This window comes from Hyaena hyaena, unplaced genomic scaffold (assembly GCF_003009895.1).
Source record: "Hyaena hyaena isolate Hyena2069 unplaced genomic scaffold, ASM300989v1 scaffold_471, whole genome shotgun sequence".
NCBI classification, from domain to species: Eukaryota; Metazoa; Chordata; class Mammalia; order Carnivora; family Hyaenidae; genus Hyaena; species Hyaena hyaena.
Genome location: NW_024081102.1, coordinates 1,414,062 through 1,437,020, shown reverse-complemented (window position 1 = coordinate 1,437,020; position 22,959 = coordinate 1,414,062). Strand labels below are relative to the sequence as shown.

At 55.6% G+C, this 22,959-nt stretch overlaps 1 protein-coding gene across 1 annotated transcript; it reads right to left on the bottom strand.

Moving 5' to 3' along the window:
* Positions 1 to 348: 348 nt before the first annotated feature.
* On the bottom strand, positions 349 to 20,170 carry ZNF775 (zinc finger protein 775). Its single transcript, XM_039253929.1, has 5 exons — positions 20,074 to 20,170; positions 9,104 to 9,165; positions 4,947 to 5,008; positions 1,596 to 2,452; positions 349 to 1,511 (listed from the first exon to the last, which is right to left on the bottom strand). Exons 2-5 carry the CDS (start codon positions 9,130 to 9,132, stop codon positions 1,146 to 1,148), a joined length of 1,314 nt encoding a protein of 437 aa, XP_039109860.1. The 5' UTR covers positions 9,133 to 9,165; positions 20,074 to 20,170; the 3' UTR covers positions 349 to 1,145.
* Positions 20,171 to 22,959: the final 2,789 nt, after the last annotated feature.

The following is a 22,959-nucleotide window of genomic DNA, read 5'->3' as shown; positions in this document are numbered from 1 at the left end:
CTCCTACGGAATGCTAGGGTCTCCTCTTTCACCTCCCACCTCTCCAGCCCCGGTACCCCAACACCCACCCTCCCCTCCTAGGCGAGGCCAGAGGCCCAGACTGGAGCCCTGCGTCCTTGTTTTGGAAGGAACCTCTGGGGGCTAGAAGTTGAGGAGGGCGTGTGGGAAGATACCAAACTGGTTTGGAGAGGGGAAGACTGCCCTCCACCCCCAGCAAGAACCGGGCATGGGGAGCTGCTATGCTCAAGGTCAAGCTCCCTGTCCCGGTCCTGGGGGCAGAGGGATGCCTCAGAGCACACACAGACCTGGAGTTCCGAAGGGCAGCTTGCAAAGGACAATGAGACCACGTGAGACCGTCCATTCTTCATTTTTTCTCTTCTGCAACACTGACATTGAGGAAGAGCCAAGTCGGGGCCGGCCACTGGCGGGCGCCACACGTGCTTCCTTCCTGCTGGGGGCCCCTCCCCAAGCTACTGAACCTCAGACGCCACCACCCCTCTCCTACCCCAGTCCGGCCACCACACACATACCAGTCCCAATGTCCAGCCCACTGTGACAGCACTCTGGGTTTTGGGGCACTCACGGTTGGGAAGGGCCGCGGAACCATTCGGTCCTTCCAAATACATGTACTGAATAGCCATTAAGTGCCGGGCACTGCCCTTGGCATTGAAACTGCTCTTGCGCCTCCTCAGCCACGACTGTTGGCTTCTGTCCTTGCTATCGGTCTGTTAAAATTCCCCCACTAGACTGGCCCCTGGCCATCCCGCAGCCTGCACGTGACCGGCTGCTGCTACAGCTGATCAAGTCCAGCCCTGGGCCATTTCACACCAGGGAGCCTCTCCCAGAGCCCTGACAGCCCCCTCCCCGGGTGCGTGCGGCCTGGGGTCCCACCTCCGACGGACCGACGGGCACATCCGGGCTCCAGAGTGAGGATGTTTCATCCTACGTCCTCCCTGAGCCCACACTTGGACCTTTACCTGCCCCCTTTGGGATGCTTCTGGAATTCTTTTCTCTAGCCTCGAGGAAATCGCCTTTGGACGAGGGTTTACCCCCCGGGGTTGCAGAAGCCACCGTTCCTGGCCACGCGCACCGCCACAGACATCCCCTCCCGCCCCCACCGCGAGTCCGCTCGGGTCCGCGGCGCGCTACAGCGCCTGGTCCTGGGCGCCGGGGGCGGGCGCCAGGGCCCCGCGGTGCGTGCGCTGGTGCTTGAGCAGGTGCTGCTTCTGGCTGAAGCCGCGGCCGCACGCCGCGCACAGGTAGGGCCGCTCGCCCGTGTGGTTGCGCCGGTTTCTCGTCAGGTTTTGCTTCTGGCTGAAGCTGCGGCCGCACTCTGTGCACGGGTAGGGCCGCTCGCCCGTGTGGTTGCGCCGGTGCCGCGTCAGGTTGGGCTTCTGGCTGAAGCGGCGGCCGCACTCGGGGCACGGGTAGGGCCGCTCGCCCGTGTGGTTGCGCAGGTGCCGCGTCAGGTTGGGCTTCTGGCTGAAGCGGCGGCCGCACTCGGGGCACGGGTATGGCCGCTCGCCCGTGTGGTTGCGCTGGTGTTGCGTCAGGTTGGGCTTCTGTCTGAAGCGGCGGCCGCACTCGGGGCACGGGTAGGGCCGCTCGCCCGTGTGGATGCGCTGGTGGATGTTCAGGGACGACCACCACGTGAAGCTCTTGCCGCACTCGTTGCAGATGAACTGGCGCGGCTCGCCGGGCCCCGCGGCGGCGGCGACTGCGGCCCGGGCCTCAGCCTGGCGCCACCAGCCCTGGCAGAGTCCCAGCCAGGCCCACTCGGGGCGGCCCCGCGGCGGCCCGGGCCGCAGGCGACAGCCCCTGCGGGCGGCGGCGGCCCGCAGCAAGTCCTGCAGCCCCGCGCGGGCGCCCTGCCGGTCCCGGGCGTGCGCGCGCTGGTGGATGCGGAGGCCCACCTGGTGGCGGAAGCAGCGCGCGCACTCGGGACACGAGTGGGTGGCGGGCCGCGCGTGGGTCTTCTGGTGCTTGAGCAGGTGCTGCTTCTGGCTGAAGCGCCGGGCGCACTCGGGGCAGCAGAAGGGCCGCTCGCCCGTGTGGTGGCGCTGGTGGCGCGCCAGGTTGGGCTTCTGGCTGAAGCTCTTGCCGCACTTGCCGCACAGGTACGGCTTCTCCCCGGTGTGGGTGCGCTGGTGGATCTTCAGGGACGACCACCAGCTGAACCGCTTCCCGCAGTCCAGGCACACGAAGTGAGCCTCGCCGGCGGAGAGAGCCCGGCCCGCCAGCTCCCCGGCCTGCTCAGGGAGAGGGGCCCACCTCGGACCCCCAGTCTCCTCCTGTCCCCCCAAGGCCCGAGGCTTCCCAGCGGTCTGGCATGGCGGGAGGCTCCGATGCTGCTGCTGGAAGATGTTTTCCTTATCCTTCTCGGAAAGCACGGCCTGCGGCACCAGCCGCTCGGGCTTCTCTTGCTTGATCTTCATCACAGGCCCATCTCCTGCTGGGGACAGAGGGAGAGGGGATGCGGAGGATCACTCACTGCTCGTGGGACGGAGGAGAAGAAGGGCCGGGAAGGCAGAGCAAAGGAAATAAGGCGGGCAGAAGGAATGCAGAAGGAAGCTCTGAGGGGGAGGTGAGGGGGGATAAAGGAGAGAGCAGGGACAGGAGAAAGGCCTGTAAGGTAAGGGCAGGTGGGGGTGTGCCGGAGGGCAGAGGAAAAGCCACCAGAGAGGAAGGGAGGCTGCCACACCTGCTGGCCGGCTTTCTCGACGCTGAGGCCCTGAGATGCAGGAAAGTTAAAGGAACCAAGCCAATGACCTCTTCCCACTGAGCGGAGAACGGCCAAGCTTCAAAGCATCTCCTTCTTTTTCTAAAATGAATGTTTATTTTTATTTGAGAGAGACAGAGACAGAGCACAAACAGGGGAGGGGCAGTGAGAGGGAGAGAGAGAGAGAATACGAAGCAGGCTCTGCACTGTCCTTGCCAGCACCGAGCCCAGTGTGGGGCTCGGTTTCACGAACCACGAGATGGTGACCTGAGCTGAAATGACAAGTCAGACACTCGATTGACTGAGCCGCCTGCATCTCATTCCTTTTCTAGGTGGATCCGTGTGCCGGGAGCTTGCAAAGTGAGTGCACGCCCGGTCCCTCGGTGTTGGGGTACCTAAGCTCCACTCCTCTGCCGGGCTCTCCATGGCAGCCAGATCGGTGCCTAAGCACCCCACCTTCTTGGACCGTGGCCGTTCGGGAACTTCACTCTTTCTTCAACAAAACAAGAACAAGAAAGTGGCCCGGAAAGGTCTAAGCACCCCGAATAGGTGCTATGCCGTCCTTATTAAACCCAGGCTGCTTTACTCACAGGAGCCCCGCCACCCCCACACGCTGCTGTGAGCTCAGGTCTACAGGCTGTTTGCTCCCCTTGCTCGTGGACTTCAGCCGTGATGGAAAAGGACTGCCACAGACACTAAATACAGACCCTGTGATTCCGCTTAGAGGAAGCTCAGAAGCTGGCAAAGCTAATCAGTGAGTTAGAAGTCAGGACAAGGGCCAGCCTATGGACAGTGTCATGGCTAGAAGGGACCCTGAGGGCCTTCTGGTGTTCTGGAAATGTTCTCTTTCTCGATCCGGGTGCTGGCTTCGGGAGCATGTTCACTGTGTAAGAATTTATAGAACTTGTGGTCTGCCCCTTTTTCTGTGTTACACTTCAACAAAAAGTTTACATTCAGTAAAAAGTAGGTGAAATAGGAGGGACGCCTGGGTGGCTCAGTCGGTGAAGTGTCCAACTTCTGCTCAGGTCATGGTCTCTCAGTTTGTGGGTCGAAGCCCTGCATTGGGCTCTTTGCTGGCCTTGCAGAGCCTGCTTCAGATCCTCTGTCCCCCTCTCTCTCCCGGCCCCTCCCTCTCTCTCTCTCTCAAAAATAAACTTTTAAAAAGTAGGTGAAATAAAACCGTTGTGGACAAAACAAAGAAACTCTAAATAAGTTCCAATATAAAAAAACAATGAAGTAAACCCAAAGGAAGTAGGAAGAAGCAATTAATAAAGATAAAAGCAGAGATAATAGGATTAAGGGAACACAGAGATATAAAAAGGATTCTAAAAATCCTAATGCGTAAATGTTGTATCAGTTTGAAAAATCTATGTAAAAAGGATGATTTTGTGAGGCAATATAAATGAACAAAACTAAGTCAGGAGGAAATGAGAAAGAAAATGCTAAAAGAGACAGAAAAGACGGCTAACGTTCTGCCTCGAAAATGGGTAACAGTCCTCTTAATGATAAAAACAGGTTCTCCTAAAATTTCCAGGAAAGGTTTATCCATAGCTTACATAAACTGTGACAGTGACTGGGAGGGGGGAGGGAGCCCGCAGGCTAGCATAACCCAGTGTGTACAAAGTCAAGGGCAGAGTGGCAGGAAACTACAGGTTTAATGTTTGAAAGTAGACGCCAAACACCAACAAGCAAAAACATTGGCAAAGCAAGCTGACATGGGATCTTCCCCAGGAAGGCAAAGATGGCTCAATATAGTTCATGATAGTGACTTTAAAAAAAAATTTTTTTTTAATGTTTTATTTATTTCTGAGAGAGAGAGAGAGAGAGACAGCGTGAGCAGGGGAGGGTCAGAGAGAGAGGTAGACACAGAATCTGAAGCAGGCTCCAGGCTCTGAGCTGTCAGCATAGAGCCCGACGCGGGGCTCGAACCCACGAACCGTGAGATCATGACCTGAGCTGAAGTCGGACGCTTAACCGACTGAGCCACCCAGACACCCCAACAGTGACTTTTTAAACATGAAGAACCTTCTACAATCTCAACACATGAAAAATGTCATAGGAGAAAATTCAACGTCATTTCTGGAGGGAGAGAAGGAAGAAAGGATGGAGGGAGGCGGGAGGGAGGAAGCTCTTCGCAAACTAGGAAATAAGGAAACTTTCCTAGGTTGACAAGCTGTACTAGAGATTGCAGCAAATATTATAACCAAAGGCGAGATCAAAAACGCACCCAAGTTAGAGAGAAGATGACGCTCACCATCGCTGCCACTCTTCAACATCGTCCTTGCGGAACTAGCCAGGGCATAAGGGGAAGAAAGAAAAATATATATAAATGTGAGAAAGGAAAAGCATCACTTGCGGATAATTATTAACCTAGAATGTGCAAAAGAACCTGACAAAATATTAAAAATAAAAGTTTCAGCAAGATTGCCAGATATAAAAACATATAAATATTCCTAAGTTTTTAAAAATGGCGATAAAAGCTATAAAGTAACTGGGAAAATACCTGATAGACATGCAAAACTTATATAAAGGAGGGGCGTCTCAGTGGCTCAGTAGGTGAAACGACGGACTCTTGATTTTGGCTCAGGTCATGATCGCGTGGTTCATGAGTTCGAGCCCCACACCGGGTTCTGAGCAGATGACTCTCTTGGGAAGCTGCCTGCTTGGGATTCTCTCTCTCCATCTCTCTGTGCCCCTACTCTGCTTGTGCACGCACACACATTCTCTCTCTCTCAAAAAAATAAACTTAAAAAAAAACATATAAAGGAAACCCTTATACGTTATTGGAGGGCTAAAGAAAAGGTAACTAAAAGGACGGAAACATCATATTCCTAGATGACAAGGAAGGAAGTTCTTTGCTCCAAAACAATGTTTATGTTCAGTGTAATCCTAACGAAGCAAATTATAAAATTTCTGATGTGCATAAATCATCCAGAAGACTCTAAAAATGATACAGGAAGAATCTGGCTTCTGCACCATTGGAAGCTAAAATACCACCCCTGCACACCTCTTCGAATGGCCCAAATCCAGAACACGGCCGATGCCGAACGTGGGTGACGATGTGGAGCCACGGAAACTGTCACCCGCTGCTGGAGGCGATGCAGAATGGTGCAGCCACTTCTCTCTCTCTCCCTCTCTCTGCCCCTCCCCTGCTGGCATGCACTCTTTCTCTCTCTCTTAAAATAAATTAAGAGGGAAAAAAATGAATATGAAAGCAATATACTGTGGCGTGAAGATTTCTGAAACATTTTATGAAGAAAACAAAACACAGGCTGCTAAACAGTATCGTCTGAGCCAAATTGTGAAAAATAAAACTATGGACGTCCATACGCACAGTCCAGGACGATTCACAATGGCGGCCACCCTGTAGACACGGGGCTAGACTGGAGAGGTCAGAGGGGGCCCCTGCTTTACCTGCATTGTTTGAATTTTTTTTTAATTTTATGATTATTCATTTATTTTGTGAGACAGAGACAGAGAGAGAGAGAGAGAGAGAGAGAGAGAGAGAATTCCAAGCAGGCTCTGCGTGGTTAGCACAGAGCCCGACGCAGAGCCCGATGCCACCCACCGTGAGATCACGGCCTGAGCTGAAACTAAGAGTCAGACGCTCAACCGACTGGGCCATCCAGGCGCTCCTCTGCACTGTTTGAATTTTTATGAGACTATTCAATATAGTTTTCAAACCTTTAAAATATTTTAAGAAATACAAAGAAAGCTTCAGTTAGGATCTGGCAGCGTTTGGTTCCAGGGTCAGAGGGTCCTGCCCCGCTCCATAGCCTCACTGCCCATCACAAGGACCGGGAAGCAGACACGGTGACCGCGGGGATAGGTTGGGAACATGGGGGTCACAGAAAGCACCTGTGAGGGGCCAGTTTTCCTCTCGGCAAAACGGCCTTGTGAGGCGTCCGCAGGTGCTTGGCTGTGAGAAATGATGATGTGAAGGGGAGAGTGGTGAGCTCAGTCGCACACTGGCAGGAAGTGGAAGGAGTTTGCTGGATTATAAGAAGGTTTCTTTAGACGCACTGAAGTGTTGGTCAGCAGAAGTGTTTAACAGGGTTCGGTGTCCCAACTGGGTGGGTAGTGAATCCAAAAATATACTCAAGCGACGGGGTCCCAGTTAATGCCCCAGAGCCCCATAAAAGTCACCGCCTTGCTCTCATTAAACCTGACCTTGACATTCATCATGGTGGCTGATGGCTGAGAGGGCTCACCCTCTTCAGCCAAAACGATGGCCCCGGCCTCAAAGCCCAGAGAATGTTCCTGTCCACCGCTGTCGGGCCCAGAGCAGATACAAATGTGTGCTGGGCGGCGTGCGTGCAAGCCCTGTGAGGTACACGCCCTGGGACCTCTCCCCCAGGGCTCGGGGGGTAGTGCAAGATGGGCCTTGGCCTACCTGTGGAAGGAGCCCGTAAACAGGTTCTGCTCCTCGGGGAACTTTTTGAAAAGGTTACTTTTTAAAAATTCTAAATGGTAGGGGCGCCTGGGTGGCTTAGTCGGCTAAGCGTCCGACTTTCGCTTAGGTCATGATCTCACGGTTCGTGGGTTCAAGCCCCGCGTCCGGCTCTGTGCTGACTGCCAGCTCAGAGCCTGGAGCCTATTTCAGTCTGTGTCTCCCTCTCTCTCTGACCCTCCCCTGCTCACGCTGTCTCGCTCTCTCTCGTAGAAATAAATAAAAAATATTTTAAAAAAATAAATAAAAATTCTAAATGGTACAGATAAAATGAAAAGGTGCTCCATGGGGACTTCTTGCTCCCCAGAGTTTCTGGGGTGATGAAAATGTTCTGGAGACGGATGGTGGGGAGATGCTTGCACAAGAGTGTGAATGTACTTACTACCACTGCGTTGTACACTTAAAACTACTTAAAATGGTGACTTTCATGTTATGTATATTTCACCATGATAAGGAAAAAAACATGTAAAATAAATGGAAATTAAAAGGTGCTCAGATCCCCCCAACTCTCATGAGATTGAGACCTGCATCGGGCCCTGTGCTTAGTGGAGAGTCTCTCTTTCTCTCCTCTCTCCCTCTCTGCCTGCTCTCTCTCTCTCTCTAGTTAAAAAGAACAACAAAGGTAAGCTCTTAATTACCTGGAACAGGGGCCAGCCAGGAAGAGTCCTCCCTAAGCCTGGCCAGCAGGTGGCAGGAGCCTGTGCGAGGCCGAGAGCCCCCCCAGTCAAAGCCAGAATTCTTCCACCTCTTCCCTAAGACCCCAGGGTACCTCAGAAGCTGCCACAGGCCGGGGCAAGGGCCCTGGCTGACCCTGCCTCTCCTGCCTGCATTAGGATTCTCCTTAGGAGTTTCCCTGGGAAAAGGGTCCTTCTGCTAAAATATATGGAACCATCTGTCCTCGGTGTTCCTAGAATTATGGTAATGTCAGCATCGCACGCGCGCACGAGCACACGCACACACACACACACACACACCTTGAGGACTCAGCCTTCAAAGTGACATGGCAGCAGTGGGTGCCGCTCACGGAAGTCTGAGTCAGGACCCAGCCCCGGAACGCGGGGTGTCCACACATCACACTGGCCCCCGTGAGCTGGAAGATTCTGGTATTTACCCTACCAGCTGATTTGTCTCCGTCTTAGGTTCACTGCGATGCTTACGGGGGAGGGCTGGGGCTCTGGAGGGAGGGGAGGTAAAGGAACCCGCGTCACTGAGCCTGGGGCGGCATGTCTAGGGATGGGTCCTGCTCCCCTCTCCCAGGGCCAGAGCCACTTTGCAGCAGGGTGGCTCTACCCTCCCCAGGAGGCTGGGGATGCTGGGGGGGGGGGGGGGGAGGAGGCATCTTCTGCTGAGAGCACAGGACTTTCCACTCACAGGACCCTGCCTGGGAGACACCCAAACTGATGGCCTATTTCCTCCCAATGGACCGCGAACTCTGAGTGACCCCAGGAAGCCTTAATGGACCAAATTGCACTTCCCCGATGGAGACCCAGCAGGGACCGTCCCACCCGGAGGGCTGTTCTCAGTGTTAGGTCCGCACGGCCGCCACGCACCCCTCATGCCAGCACTTGGCAAGCACCCGCTCGCCCTGGCATGTGGCCTCCTACGCGGGTGTGCACGCGTCCCCTTGCCTAGTGAGTCACAGCGGCCTTTGTCGTTTTATTAGCTCCCACAGTCTGTCTTCTTTCCATTCTCTTTTTAATGTTTATTCCTGAGCGAGAGAGAGAGGCAGAGAGGGGAGGGGAGAGGATCTGAAGCAGAGTCCGCACCGACAGCGGACAGCCCGATGCGGGGCTCAAACTCACGAACCATGAGAGGGTGACCTGAGCTGAAGCGGACACCGCACACTCAGTGGCAGGATGGCGGGGGAGGGGGGCGGGGGGGCAGCCTGGAAGAGGAGGCCGCAGCCGGCTCCCACCCCCCCGGTGCTCCCTCACCTGTGCTCGCGCCAGCAGGCCGCTGGCATTCACGGAGGCCTCCGGAGCACCAGCTCTGCCGTCTGCGGGCGCGAAGGGGGCAATGGGAGGGCAGCTGGCAGGCGGGGCAATGGGAGGGCAGCTGGCAGGCGGGACAAGGGCCAAGCAGGGCCCCCGTCCTCCCGCCCTCACACGTTCCCTCGTGTTTAAGAGCTTCTCTGCCCATGACCTCAGTTGAAAGCGCGGGGCTATTATAAGTGGCGCACATATCTGCTAGGCAGGAATTATCCTCATTTTATGAGGAGGAAACTGAGGCCAGGGAGGGCCACTGACCTGCCCTGAGTCACAGGGGCGGCTGAACGGTGGCGCCGAGTGAGGCCCCAGGTCTTCGAACTCCCACAGCGGAGCCTCAAGCCCACGGGCAGGGGAGGGTGAGAGACGGCACCCCAGGACACGCAGCTGAGTCCTGAGACCTTCCTGAGTGCTCGTGCAGACACCCTGGAAGGCAGAACTGACCCTCCCAAGCCGCCGGCCCCACTCCTGCAAAGTCCCCTTCCACCCCTGTTCCATGTGAGATCAGGCACAGGCCACGTGGAATGCTGGTTAAAGAGTTCACCGATCTGGGGCTCATCTCTTTTCTTTTCTTTTTTAATTTATTTGAGAGAGAGAGAGAGAGAACCAGTGGGGGAGAGGCGGGGGGAGAGAATCCAAGCAGGCTCCACACTGCCAGCACTGTCAGCACAGAGCCTGACCCTGGGCTCGAACTCATATACTGTGAGATCATGACCTGAGCCAAAATCAAGAGTCGGAGGCTCAACCGACTGAGCCCCAACGTGCCCCCTCTTTTCTATTTTTAATGCTCAGGGCTTTGGACACATCCTGACCGTCCGGGGCAGGCCACGCTGCTGGGGGCCCCAGCCTCGGACCCTCTAACCCAGAGCCCCGCCTCGCCTCTTGCCTCTCGGGTCTCTGCCTAAACGCGCCTTCACAGCGGTCTCCCCGGGTGACCGTGTACTAACTCACAGCCCCAACTCCTCTTCGTGCTCCTCTGGGACTTTTCACCGCCCGATGCGGTATTTACTGGCCTGCCCATCCCCCATCATGGAGAAGTCGGGCTGCTGTGTGCTCCCTGCTGAATCCGGGTCTGGGAGGGAGCCCCCGGCCCAGAGGGGATGCTACAGCTGAGGGGGGGGGAGTGGCATGGTTCCCTGCCCCGCCTCTCCTAGGGACTGGGGTCTCGTTTCACACACCTATACCCACTCAGCGCCCACACTCGCAAGGCCCGAGTGAGGAGCTGGGGTGTCTGCTCCCCCACACCCCAGATGCTCGGCTCCTCCCACTGCTACAGAGGGGCTCCTCCAGTTCACCTCCCGAAAAGCCGTGTTCTCTTGCTCTTCACCTTGTCCCTCGAGAAGCCCCATCCCAAGGGCGTACCCCTCCTTCTCCCAGGTCCCCTTCCAACAGCCACTCCAGGGACAGGGACCCAGGCTGGGAACCTGGGACCTGCCAAGAGAGGTGGGGGCAGGGGCAAAGGGCAAAAATGAATTTAAAAAATAGGTAAGTCGGGGTGCCTGGTGGCTCAGTCGGTTAAGCATCTGATTTAGGCTCAGATCACGATCTCACGGTTCAGGAGTCTGAGCCCGGCATCCGACTCTGTGCTGACAGCTCGGAGCCTGGAGCCTGCTTCGGATTCTGTGTCTTCCTCGCTCTCTGCCTCGGTCCCACTCATGCTCTGTCTATCTCTCAAAAACAAATAAAAGTTTAAAAAAATTTTTTTAAAATACATAAATCAGGGGCACCTGGGTGGCTCAGTCGGTTAAGCGTTTGACTTTGGCTCACGTCATGATCTCACAGTTGGTGGGTTTGAGCCCCACATCCGGCTCTGTGCTGACAGCTCAGAGCCTGGAGCCTGTCTTCGGATCCTGTGACTCCCTCTCTCTCTGACCCTCCCCTGCTCACGCTGTCTCTATCTTTCTCTCAAAAATAAATAAAACATTAAAAAAAAAATAAATACATAAATACATAAATCATTTTCACTGGGGCAAAAAGGGAAAGAGCCCCCCCTTCTTTTAGGGCATTTACTTCAGAAAAGTGGTCACTGTGAGTTATTCTCTGCCCTTGGAGATGCACGTAAATCTTTTTAAAAGACACACAAGCCTCTTGCCAGCTTTACAACCCAGGCCTCTTTCCTGAGGCCCCAGGACCCACCTCTCTGATAGGTAAACAGCAAGGGAGATGGTGACCCTGGGTCCCACTCCCCACAGAAGGGAGGGGGGGAGCCTGACTTCTGCGGGCTCCTGGCTCCAAGCTGTGAACCCACCTCCTGTCATATAGAAGCCATGTACTTTTCTTTGCACAAAGGCAATGAGCAAACACAGGTGGCTACCCCAGTCACCAGGTGAGTTCACGGTGAACCATGGTGACAAATGGTACCATCGAGGAAGGGCTCTTGCGCGAGGACTAGTTATGCTTTGTCTTGAGAGCATGTGAGGGGCAGGCTGCCTCTGCTGGGCTGCGCACCAGAGTGAGACCTCTCTGTGTTCCCCATCTCTTAGCAGATGGCCTGTGATGGGCATCTCTTTCTGGTTTAATGCTTATTCGATTAAAAAAACCCCAACCTGTTCTCTTTTCTCTTTCTCTCCTCCTTCTGTGGGGAGCTTTGCTGACTTGGCAGGAGATTTGGTTTTTGATGCTATTTCCCCAACAGGGGTCTGCTATGCGCTCCTACTGTGGTTTCGTACAGACACTAAAAGCTGCTGGTGGTGCAGAGGAAAAGCGGGCAGCAGAAGACGGGAGGGGAGACCCCACCGGGAGGGCCCTGATGGATGCTGCTGCTCCTGCCCTCACGCCACCTCTTCCCTCCAGGTTCCTGCGTGTCCCACGCCTTGGGGAAGCCTCTCGCCCGCTGGAGATACAAGGACCCCCTAACGAAGTTCAGAGGGCTGGCGAAGGGGGAGGCTACCTCAATATGGGAAAACTCGGAGGGGCCAGAGCCCGGGGCCACAATTCAAGGTGAGGACAGAGCGTGGGCCCGGCCTCATTCACAAGAGCCGTACATACACTACACCCTTGAGCCCCATCAAAATGGTGCTACTTGATCCATTCTGTCTTCCAAGGGGTATTGGGACCTGACAATCACCTCAGGTCCCAGAAAGGGTTCAATTTTTGGTGGGTGCTTCACAAAGAGCCACACGGCAGCCCCTCCAATATCCCTGGGGACTTTCTCTGTCCCAGCCACACCGGGGCTCAGGGCGTGGTCCCAGTCAGCAGAGCGCGATCTGAGGGGAAGGGGACCCGAGGAGACGGGGGACGGGGGGGCACGGAGGACAGCAATGGGGGGCAGGCCCCCCGTGTATTGACGGCCCATCTCCAACAGGGTGCTCAGGTGGGATGTGCCTGGAAACAGGCCAGCAGGTGCCCTGCGGGTAAAAGCCCAAGGAAGCCAAACGGAGGAAAGTCTCCGCGAGTGGCCACGCCGAGCTGTGCCCTTTCTAAGCTTTTCTCTTCTGCCTCCGCCCTGCTACACCGCTCTGCACGCCCCTGCTTACCCGCCACTCCCCCACCCTCCCTGACACACGGCTCACTGCCCTGGCCCGGCATGTGCACTGCCCAGAAAACAGAAGGCAACAAGTCCCCGACGCGCACCCCCCCATCAGGGCCACACTGAGTCCCTGAAGGCTGCTCAGCTCCTCGCGCAGGGCCCTCACCCCCGTCTCCAAGGACCTCTCCCCTCCCTGCTCAGCAAGTTCTGTGGATCTGGGGACAAACCCCTGGTCACCTCCCCCTTCCCAGCACCTGGCTCTGGGCCCGGCCCCCCTTCCCACACTGGGTCAGGCTGCAGTTGGGATGACAGCCCCTCAAAGAGAGGCCCTCAGTGGGGGGGCGGGGGGCAGCTGCAGGACAACGGCCAGGCCACACAAAGCCGGGATTGTATCCTGCAGCAGGTGGTGAGGTTTGGGGGCAGGGGAAGGTAACAAAGGGGCTTTGCTCTCAGCAGAAACTTGGGGGCAGGGAGGGGAGCGGACAGCAGCTGGGGTGAACAGAAAGGCCACAGACGGGAGGGGCAGTGCAGGGACACGGCCACGTGTAACCGCAGCCTCTCAACCTCAGGCCCCTGGAACTTTCTTTCCAGCGGCCAAGCACAGCCTTCTTCACAGATCAGGCCTCAGGCAGGGAAGAAGTCGGAAGGCACCTCACTTGTCCTTTGTCCCTGGTGGCGTGGGGATTGGCCACGTGCCAGGGGCGGAGGCCTGGAGGGGGTTGTGTCTCCCCCAGACCCTGGCCAGAGGCCCAGTTCCCAGGCCCTTCTCAGCCCTGAGCCGCCACCAGGGCCACACCTGGCCCCTCACCATCCGCCGCTGCTCCCCCAAACCAACAATCCCGGCCCCCGCCCACCCCCGACACTGTGGGCAGGAAGGAGCTCCCCTTCCCAAAGTGCCCCCTCCTCGTCCAGCCCCCAGCGAGGCGCCCATGCTTCCCGAATCCCACCTTTGTATTACCCCTGTCTCTCCCACCCCTCCGCTGGCCTGATCCCACCCGGCCCACGGTGCACGGCCCACCCACCCGGCCTCCCGCCCTGGCCCCCACGTGCTCTCATTTGCCTGGCCCGCTCCCAGCTTTATGTCCTCGGGTCCTGTTTCCCTGTGGGCAGGCGCCGCCTCTCATCTCCCTGCCTGACCCACCCTGCTGGCTCACACAGGTCAGATGCCCAGGGAACGGGACTCGAGACTGGCTCAGGACAGCATTTGTAAGGCAGTGGCCCAGTGGGCGCAGGCTGCAGCCAGCCTCCACTCTGGGCAGATGCTCCCAGAATGCTCCCTGGGAACGGAGGTTCTGTCTCTTCCAACTGAATTTATCGAGGGGAGTGCGGGACTTCCCTGAGATCTTGATATTGATCTAGCTGTGGCAGGAAGGGGCGGTCAGCCAAGCCTCCAGTACTGATCTGATCAGAACACGAGAGAGCCACCACCTGCTGAGCACTGGCTACGCACCAAGCATTGAGCAGGCACCGCCCAGTTCATCCTTCACAATCAATCATGGCTAAGGAACCATGGCTCGGAGAGGTTAAGTCATTTGCTCAAGGTCACACAGCTAGTAAGCACTGGAGCCAGAACCAAACCGGGGTCAGCCTGCCCTAGCCAGAGCTCTTTCTCCCGGACCATGTTGCCTTGTAGGAGAAAGCACAGGACTTAACAAACCTCAAACTCCCAATCCCTCATTTTCAGGAGTCTGGCTTCTGTACCCACATGTGGTTATTCAAACTTACATAAATTACATTTTAAATCCAGTTGGTCAATCACACTGGCCACATTTCAAGTGCTCAGGCTACCATATGGACGGCGGAGAACACCCCTATGTTCACAGAACTCTACTGGACGGCACTGCACTAGACTGTAAGCTCAAGGATGGGAGGGGCTTGCCCTGCCCAGTCCCTGATACGCTTGATTTATAGGCATGCTGCATTTCATTGCACTTTGCTTTCTTGCACTTTGCCAATACTGCATTTCTTTTACAAACTGTGGCAAATCTGCACTGAGCCAGTCTACTGGCACAATTTTCTCCCAACAGCACTTGCTCACTTTGTGTCTCGGGGTCACAGTTCAGTAATTCTTGCAATATCTCAAACTTTTTCATTACTGTTGTATTTTTTGCGGCAATCCGTGATCAGTAATATGCCCTGCTGAAAGTTCACATGATGGCTAGTGTTTCTTAGCAACGAACTTAGTTTTTAATTAAGGCATGCACATGGTTGTTTTAGATGTAACATACACATAATGCTACTGCACAGGAAACAGACTACTGCATATACAGTGTGAACATAACTTCAGTATGCGCCGAGAAACCAAAGAATTCACCTGATTCGCTTTATCCCAATATTTGCTTTACTGCGGTAGTCCAGAAATGAACCTGCAATATCTCCGAGGTATGCCTGTACACCGAATCAGTGAATGAACGGAGAAAACAAATGAAGGAGTGCAGAGAGGGCTCCGCCGGCCCCAGTCCTCAGTCACTAATGACCACGATCTCAGGACAAGTTGAGGTTTTCCGCCTGGGAATCCAGTTTCAGTCACTATCAGTGGGTGTTTGTATCTACAATATGAATCACAGGCATCTGAGAAGCTGATAAAAACACTAAACGTACCCACAAACACATCCAGAAACCATCGGATCTGACGTCTAACAAGGCTGAGTAAGCAAAAGTTCAGAGGTGCAAAAATATAATACGGAGACTCTCATCCCTAAGATAACAGCGGCGAAACTATATGCAAAGTACAATGAAACTGAGGGTTTAGAAACCCCCAGATACACCCGCAGACGCACGGAGACCAGCGTGCGCCAGGGCGGAGCACCCAAGTACTGCCCGGCGTGCTCGTGGATGTGGAAATGTGGATCTGTGTGGGACACGAGTATCCTCACACGCTCGTGATCCTCCCAACGGCCTACTGCTCGAGAAAGGGAACTCAGGGAGACGGAAGGGAGGTAGCGTGATGGGGGACAGCCACCTGTTAGGTCACCTGAGCTGGGGGGAGGGACGGCGTGAGGTCAGCCAGGGCTGTAGCTGGCTGGGGAGAAGTTGGATCTGCACAGGAAGCCATAGATGGAGAACTGGGTTCTGCTCAGCAGGCCCAGAGCAGCAAGAGACCCCTCCCAGCCCAAGAGGAAGCAGCAAACCCTTTCCCCTGCGAGCCCCCCAGGGCCGGCCCTTCAGCCCAGTCTGTTCCCAAAGGCTGCCTGTCTCCTTGGGACCTGGCCTCTCATATCAGGCCCATGTCACGCCCAGCCTGGGATCAGGGCCTTGAGTCCTAAGCCACCTGTCCTTAAGTGTTGGTAAGCAACTCTGCTTCTCGGCCTTGGGTTCCTAAGGTGAAGGTGCCTGAAAAGGCCTGCTCCCCAGGTCCATTCCGGGCCCTTGATGAGACATCTGCGGCAACACTACACACGCTGCCCAGAGCCTACATGCCAGCAGAGTCGCCCTCTCCCCTGTTCCCAGGGACAGAGAAGGACCCGCTCTCCACTTCTCGGCCCTCTCCAAAGGGCCACAGCCGCTCACTCCTCCTAAACCTTTACCCCTCCAGCTGCTTCAGAATCTTCAGAAGTCCAGTGCCCACTCAGTCACCCCAAACCCTGCTCACCAGCATGAGCGGGCCTGGCAGAAGGAAGGGGGGGTGCCCGGATTTTACTACCAGGACTACCTCAAGGCCGTGCACAGCTGTAGGGCAGGCTGCTGCACCCTCAGCGGCCCTGGGGGAGGGCCGGGGGGGAGTAGAGGCTCCTGTGGGCCCGGTGCGGGTGCCTAAGGGGGTGGGAGCAGAGGCAGCCGTGTGGGCAAGTAAGGAAAGCGGGGCTGGGGGCGCTGAGCGCCGGGCAGGGGGACTAGACTGGCTCAAAGGCTCAGCGTTGTTGTGGGCAGGGAGCCAGAGGAACCTCCGTCTCCCAGGACCTGTTCCAAAGCCACCGGGCCCTCCCCCGAGGCCAGTCCTACAAATGCCACTCCTGTGCAAGGCCTGCACCCTGGGGTTATCCCCCAGCCGGCATCTGGATGGTCGGTTCTCTGCCGGTATCAGGTCCCTGGACACCAGACCTCCCACCTTCCTCTCATCCGGAGCTTATGACCAAGAACACATGAACCGGTAGGTTTAAAATCTTATCAGAAACACAGCCCAACTGCTCTCAGGGCCCCAGGACATCTGCTTCCCACCTACCGTGGCTCCAGGGCCCACAGACAGACAAGCAGGCCCAGAGGTTTCAAATCAGACCAGGGAGGCGTCTCCTCCACCCCCCAGAGGCCCACTTCCATGCCACACGCCGATGTGAGCATGCCCCGCATCCTCTGTGACTCCCACAAGACTCCCCAGCCCCTGCTGGGCCTCCGCCCCATCTTCCCTAGGATCTCACTCCGCCCTGGGTCAGGTGTGGGTGTCCCACGCACCTTCTTCCAAGCCTCACCCCTTCCCCCCGCATCTACTCCAGCATCTTCAGGCCTCAGTCTCCCAAACACGGGGTCCTCAGTCCGAGGAGAGGGGTCAGAGGTGGGCAGCCAGGGGAAAGGGTGGGCCATGATGTCACCTGGGAAACAAGAACGCCTATTCCGGTGTATTGAACCGCTGTATCAAGCAAGGAGGAAACACAGTATGAAAGGACTCTGAAGGCCATTCACAAAGTGCAAGACAAATTATTTTTAGGTCACTACATTGCCTTCACCCCCTCCCTGCCTCCCACATTGTAAGAACTGCACCTCAGGGTTGCCCCAGTAAGAAGAGCTCTGTGTGTTGGGGCGCCTGGGTGGCCAGTCGGTTAAGCGTCCGACTTCGGCTCAGGTCATGATCTCGCAGTTTGTGAGTTCAAGCCCCGCATCGGGCTCTGTGCTGACAGCTCAGATTCTGCTGCTTCCGATTCTGTGTCTCCCTCTCCCTCTGCCCCTTCCCTGCTCATGCTCTTTCTTTCTTAAAAAAAAAAAAAAAAGTTAAAAAAAGAACAGCTCCACGTAAAGACTTCAGGTTCCTTCCAGCAGCTACTCCTGGGAACCAGGTCCACGGACAGCCCGGGCAGCTGCCTTAGCCTATGATGCCTACCCACCTCCCCGAGGTCCACCCGAGGTCCAGGATCTCACTCCAGGCCAGTCTCAGAGCGCCCTCCTTCCGGGACCTCTGCCCCCACCTGCCCAACGTTGGCACCTTTGCAGGGACCGCCCTACCACCCCCACCTCCCTGCGCCCGTGCCTGTCCCTCACCTGAGGCATTCACAGCCCCAGTCTCTGCTCACCCATCTCCCTTTAGAAGAGATTCCTCAGCCCCAAGTCCAAGACCGGGAGCCTGCCAGGGCCGGGGGACCCCCATTACCCGATCTGACGGCAAGGGATGAAACTGACTACTGACAACACTTTGGACAGACGGCACATTTCCATTTATAAACACCTTTCTACCTCCCTGCTACATTCAAAACAGCTTGGAAAGAGCAAGGAGTGCCACCCCACTTGTCAAATGAGGAAAGCAAAGCCCTGAGGTGACACCCCTTGCCTCAAAGGGAGTTAGACCGCAGGTCTTCTGCACACCCCAACCACACTCTTCCCTCCCAGCCACCCCTGCACTAGGAAATCTTGGATTCCTCAGCTTAACCCTCACTAGGGGGCAAGTGCATGGGTCAGACCACCTCCACCAAGTTCTGCACTTTGTCCTGGGTGGCCCTTGCCTCTCCAAGGCTGGACAAGGGGTCTTCATCAGGCTTCTCAAAACCACCGCCACTTGTCACTACCACAGAGTGCAACTGTCACAATGCATAGGACAATAAGTTGCACCAGTGCTGTTTTTAATACCTGCAAGATCTCCTACTGCCCCACCTCAGTTCAGGCCTCCCTTTTCTTGCCCCAAAACTGTACTAGTTTCATGGCTTATCTTGCCCCTCCAATCCAGTCAGCACCCAGGACTCAAAAAATTTCCCTAATATTACAATGAGGACATACTACTACTTGGCTTCAAATATTCCAGTGGGTCCCCACCACTTTTAGGCTCAGCTAAAAATGTCTTGGCAAGATCATTTAGAACCTGGCCTCTGCTCACCTCTCCTCACTGCCTCCCAGCTCCCTACTGTCCCAACATGTGACTCCCTGACCTTGTCGCATCTTGACTCACCCATTACCAGTCTTGGAACATTCTTGCCCAGCTCTTCTCTGCCCAGCCTAGATCAGGGATCACTTTGACTAGGAAGCCTTTTAGGGTATGCCACCCTCAGTTAGGGGCCCTTCTGTTTGACCTGTGCACCCGCCCAACCCAAGACCATGTACATGGAATAATAATTCGTCTGGGGGCACCTGGGTGGCTCAGTTAAGCGACTGACTCTTGGTTTCAGCTCAGGTCATGATCTCACAGTTCATGGGTTCCAGCCCTGAGTGGAGCTCCTGCTTGGGATTCTCTCTTTCTCTCTCTCAAAATAAGTAAACATTAAAAAGCATAATAATAATTCATCTGTCTCCACAACAAGACTATAAAGATCTTAACATGGAGCATTTCTCTCTCCCCAACATCCAGCCCAAGGTCCCACGTGTTGTAAACCATTAATGAAATTTTTAATAAAAAACATTTACAATACAGAAATTTAAGTCCAAAACACATTAGAAGCACAGAATCACGGAGCCTTAGAGTTGAAAGGAGACTAATACCCTCTAATCTCTTCCTTTTACAGAAGAACAGGGACCCAAAAAGAACAGCTAACGGTGAAGCCTGGACATCAGTAAGCCTCAAGCGCTAGAGCTCTGACCACACCCAACCCCAGGTCTGGCTGACCAGCACACACTCCAGACTCCATCCCACCCAGAGGACTGGAGGAGGCAGCATCCCTGTTTCCTCCACGTTTACAGGGGAAGAAGCCCCCGGCTCCTACCCTCACCCCCACTGAGGTCTTGACTCCGGTGCCCATTTTCCTGGAACGGAGCCTCCCCAACACACACACAGGCACGCACGCACTTCCAACGTCTGTGGTGCTTGCCTCTTATTGTTCGCACTCCCAATCTCTATGCCCACTCATTTACTCATTTATTAAGCACCTACTCTGTGTCACTCTGCGGCGAGCACTGGGGGTGCTGCCCTCCAGAAGCTCGGTCTTTCGCACAGCTGACACAGCCCCCAAGCACCGGGACAGCGCTAGGGCAGAACGCGCCCGCCGGGAGGGACCAGGGATCAGCCCCCCGCTCCCCACCCGGTCCCTCCCGCTCTCACGGCCCCCGCCTGCTCTCTGCCCTGGCTTGCCGCCCCTCCCACGCACGACCCGGGTCCCTTTCCCCAGGGGCTGTGTGGGGGTGGGGAAAGTTCGGGGCCGCAGCGTCAGGGGCTCAGGGGACCCCGAGACCCCCGAGGCCGCCTCCAGCCTGAGGCTGGGTGGTGGGGCAGCGCGGGAGGAGCGGACCGGGCGCTGGCCCCTCAGCACGGTCCGTCCTTCCGCACGCCCCTCCCGCCCGGATTCGGAGGGACTCGGAGGGAGGAGACGGGAATAAATACCTTGACTTTGTGGTTAAGGTTAACGGGAACTGCCACCCCGGGGCGACTTGGGCACTGGGCTCCCCGGCCCCGCCAGTCCCGGGACAGGCGGGGCGGGCACCTGCTCTTGATTGGTTAATGAGCCTGGCCATCCCCAGGGCCGTCCCCCCGCCTGATTGGCTGAGCCGCTCAGATGACCAGCTCCGCCCTATCGGAGAAGCCCGCGGGGCGGCCCCTTTGTTCTCCTGAGCCAATAGCCCGCGTGGGCGGGCTGACCTCGGCGCCCGCGGGGCCTCCCGGGGTCCCGCGCCGCGTTAACGCTTTGGCCGCCGCCTCCGGACCCGTTTCCCAGGGCTCCGACGGGAAGCGGAGCGAGGGCGAGGCCGGGCGCTGGGGACCGGGCGGCGCCGCAGCACCCCGTTCCTCCCCTCTCTGGGCTCTCCCCCGCCTCCAGCCCCGCGGACGCGCTCTCCGATCCATCGGTCGTTCGGCAACTATCCGTCCGACTCAGGGACGCGCCCGCACCCTCTTGGTGCCGGGGTCTGGGGGAACAAGACGTACAACCCCCACGCTGACGCTCCCACTCGAGTGTGCGTGTGACATGGTGCTGGCACTTAGCACTACCGTACACCAAGTGCTAGGATGAGAAGCAGTTACTTGTCCTGCGCGACCCGAGAGACATTGCCCTCCGCGCCCCGCGCGGCCCCAGGCGCGTCGTGGGCGCGCGATGGACGACCCTGGGGTCTCTGCGAGGGATGAGACATCATTCAACCCAACCCCCTCGCTTTCTCGTCCAGAAACAGCGGTCTGAAGCGGTCACGTTCTTAGGTCGAGTGTCACTGCTGAGTTAGAGGCAGGGTCCCGACGGCCAAGGAGGGTCTTCTGTTCCTGGAGATCTTCAGGAAAGAGAATTTTCATTTCTACCCACACTAATTGGAAGCAAATGTTCCTTTATACCAATAAAGACTCCTGACCCTGCTACCTCAAGGCAGCTAGGTCAACTCCCACTGGCAGGATTCTCTCTGGAGCTGCTTAGAAACTGCGCTGGAGACACGAGGTTGTTAAAAACAGAAGCTGGCCTCTCTCTCTGAGACTTTTTACAAACCTACCGTTAAACGGGTGGACCTCATTCTAATTAGTCAACAGCTGCCTACTAAGCATTTGCCATGGCCCCAGCTATTGTTCAGCCCCACAACAATAGATAATGTTGGACTGATATTTTATCAGTTTTGCCACTAACTTCTGTGCAGTTTATACAAAAGATACTTTTCTGTCGCTGGACTTTGACTTCTCTGTAAACGAGTTAATAATTTCCTAGTTACATACCTACCTTCCTGGATTTCTGCAGGACCCAAATTGTTCTGTTGTCTATGGAAACATTTATAAAGCATAGAACCCTACACAGAGGCCAGATACCACTAGGCCATCAACCTTTTACAGAACCCCATTCACCCCTTTATTTTCTTGATTCCCTACGGAAGGTTTAACAAAGGCTTGTGGAATTCCAGTATACCAGTTCACATCTGCCACTGGATATGAGTGAGAAGAGCACTTCTCTCTGGACATGGTTCCTCCTCTACAGAGTGAAAGACTTCTTCCAGATTGACATTTCATGACCAAGAGTGTTTCAAGGACCGAAAGAATGAAGCACATCTGGGATCCTATTTACATTAAGGAAAAAAAGAGAGACGGAGCGCCTGGGTGGCTCTGTTGGTTAAGCCTCCCACTGCGGCTCAGGTCAGGATCTTGAGGTTTGGGAGTTCGAGCCCTACATCAGGCTCTCTGCTATCAGCACAGAGTCTGCTTCTGATCATCTGTCCCCCCCCCCCCCCCCGCTCTGCCCCTCCTCCATTTGCATATGCCCATGAGTGCACTCTCTCTCTCTCTCAAAAATAAATAAACATTTTAAAAAATGAAGAAAAAAAGAGACAGAACAGAATGGGGAGGGAGGGGGGAATGAAAGACTTACACATTTAACAAATATATGCCTGTATTATTAAATTTTGACAAGCTAATTTAGTACTTTTGTAACTGTAGAAGGAGAAGGAGGGAAATAAAACCGGACACCTCAGAAGAGAAGCATAGCTCTTGTCTGCAGCGCTGTGCCCTCCAACCTGAGACTTTCCTCCTTCAAGACTGCTGTCAGCATGCACCATGCTGAGCAAGGACTTGGGAACCACCGGGTCCCCCAAGGGACCCAGAAAGGACCCACAGACAAATTCACCCGGTTCCAGCTTTACCAGCCTCCTCAAGGCCACTTCTGGGGCTTTCCCCAAACTTTGGACCCCTCGTCACCATCTCTACCCCAAAGCAGGTGCAGCCCAGCACTAGTGGACATGTAGTGCCTGTCTCCCCCACATGCTAAGCATTTCCTTTAAAGGGGATGATTTTTCAGGGCACTCGGGTGGCTCAGTCAGTTAAGTGTCCAGCTTTGGCTCAGGTCATGATCTCGCAGTTGGCGAGTTCGAGCCCCGTATCGGGCTCTGTGCTGACGGCTTGGAGCTCAGAGCCTGGAGCCTGCTTCTGATTCTGTGTCTCCCTCTCTCTCTCTCTGCCCCTCCCCCACTTGTGTCTCTCTCAAACACAAATAAACATTAAATAAAATTTTTTTTAAATAAAAGTGATGATTTTTCAAAGTCAGGAGCCTTGGTCAGAGTCTCTCTCCCACATCCCCTTCCCCAACCGGCAAGTATAAACCCTAGATGCCCGAGGACCGTCTCCTGCTCCCTGCTCATCATCTCCAGACACTGACCTACTTTCCTGCCCCCCCCCCCACCAAAAAAGCATGGCTCCCCTTCCCTTGAAGCCCCAGGGTCCCCTAAAGAGAGATATTGAAAGTGAGGCATTCTTGATACAATGCTTCCAGTGTCTGAAAGATAATTTGCCATTAACTACACCGGTTTTTGA

Bases quoted from the DNA above. Each gene is read 5' to 3' on its own strand.
- ZNF775 (XM_039253929.1), bottom strand. From the start codon at position 9,132: ATGCCAGCGGCCTGCTGGCGCGAGCACAG. The intron at 5,009-9,103 runs GTGAGGGAGCAC...TGCCCTGGCTAG, and splicing joins GCCTGCTGGCGCGAGCACAG to TTCCGCAAGGACGATGTTGA. The intron at 1,512-1,595 runs CCGTGCCCCGAG...GAGCGGCCATAC, and splicing joins ACACGGGCGAGCGGCCCTAC to CCGTGCCCCGAGTGCGGCCG.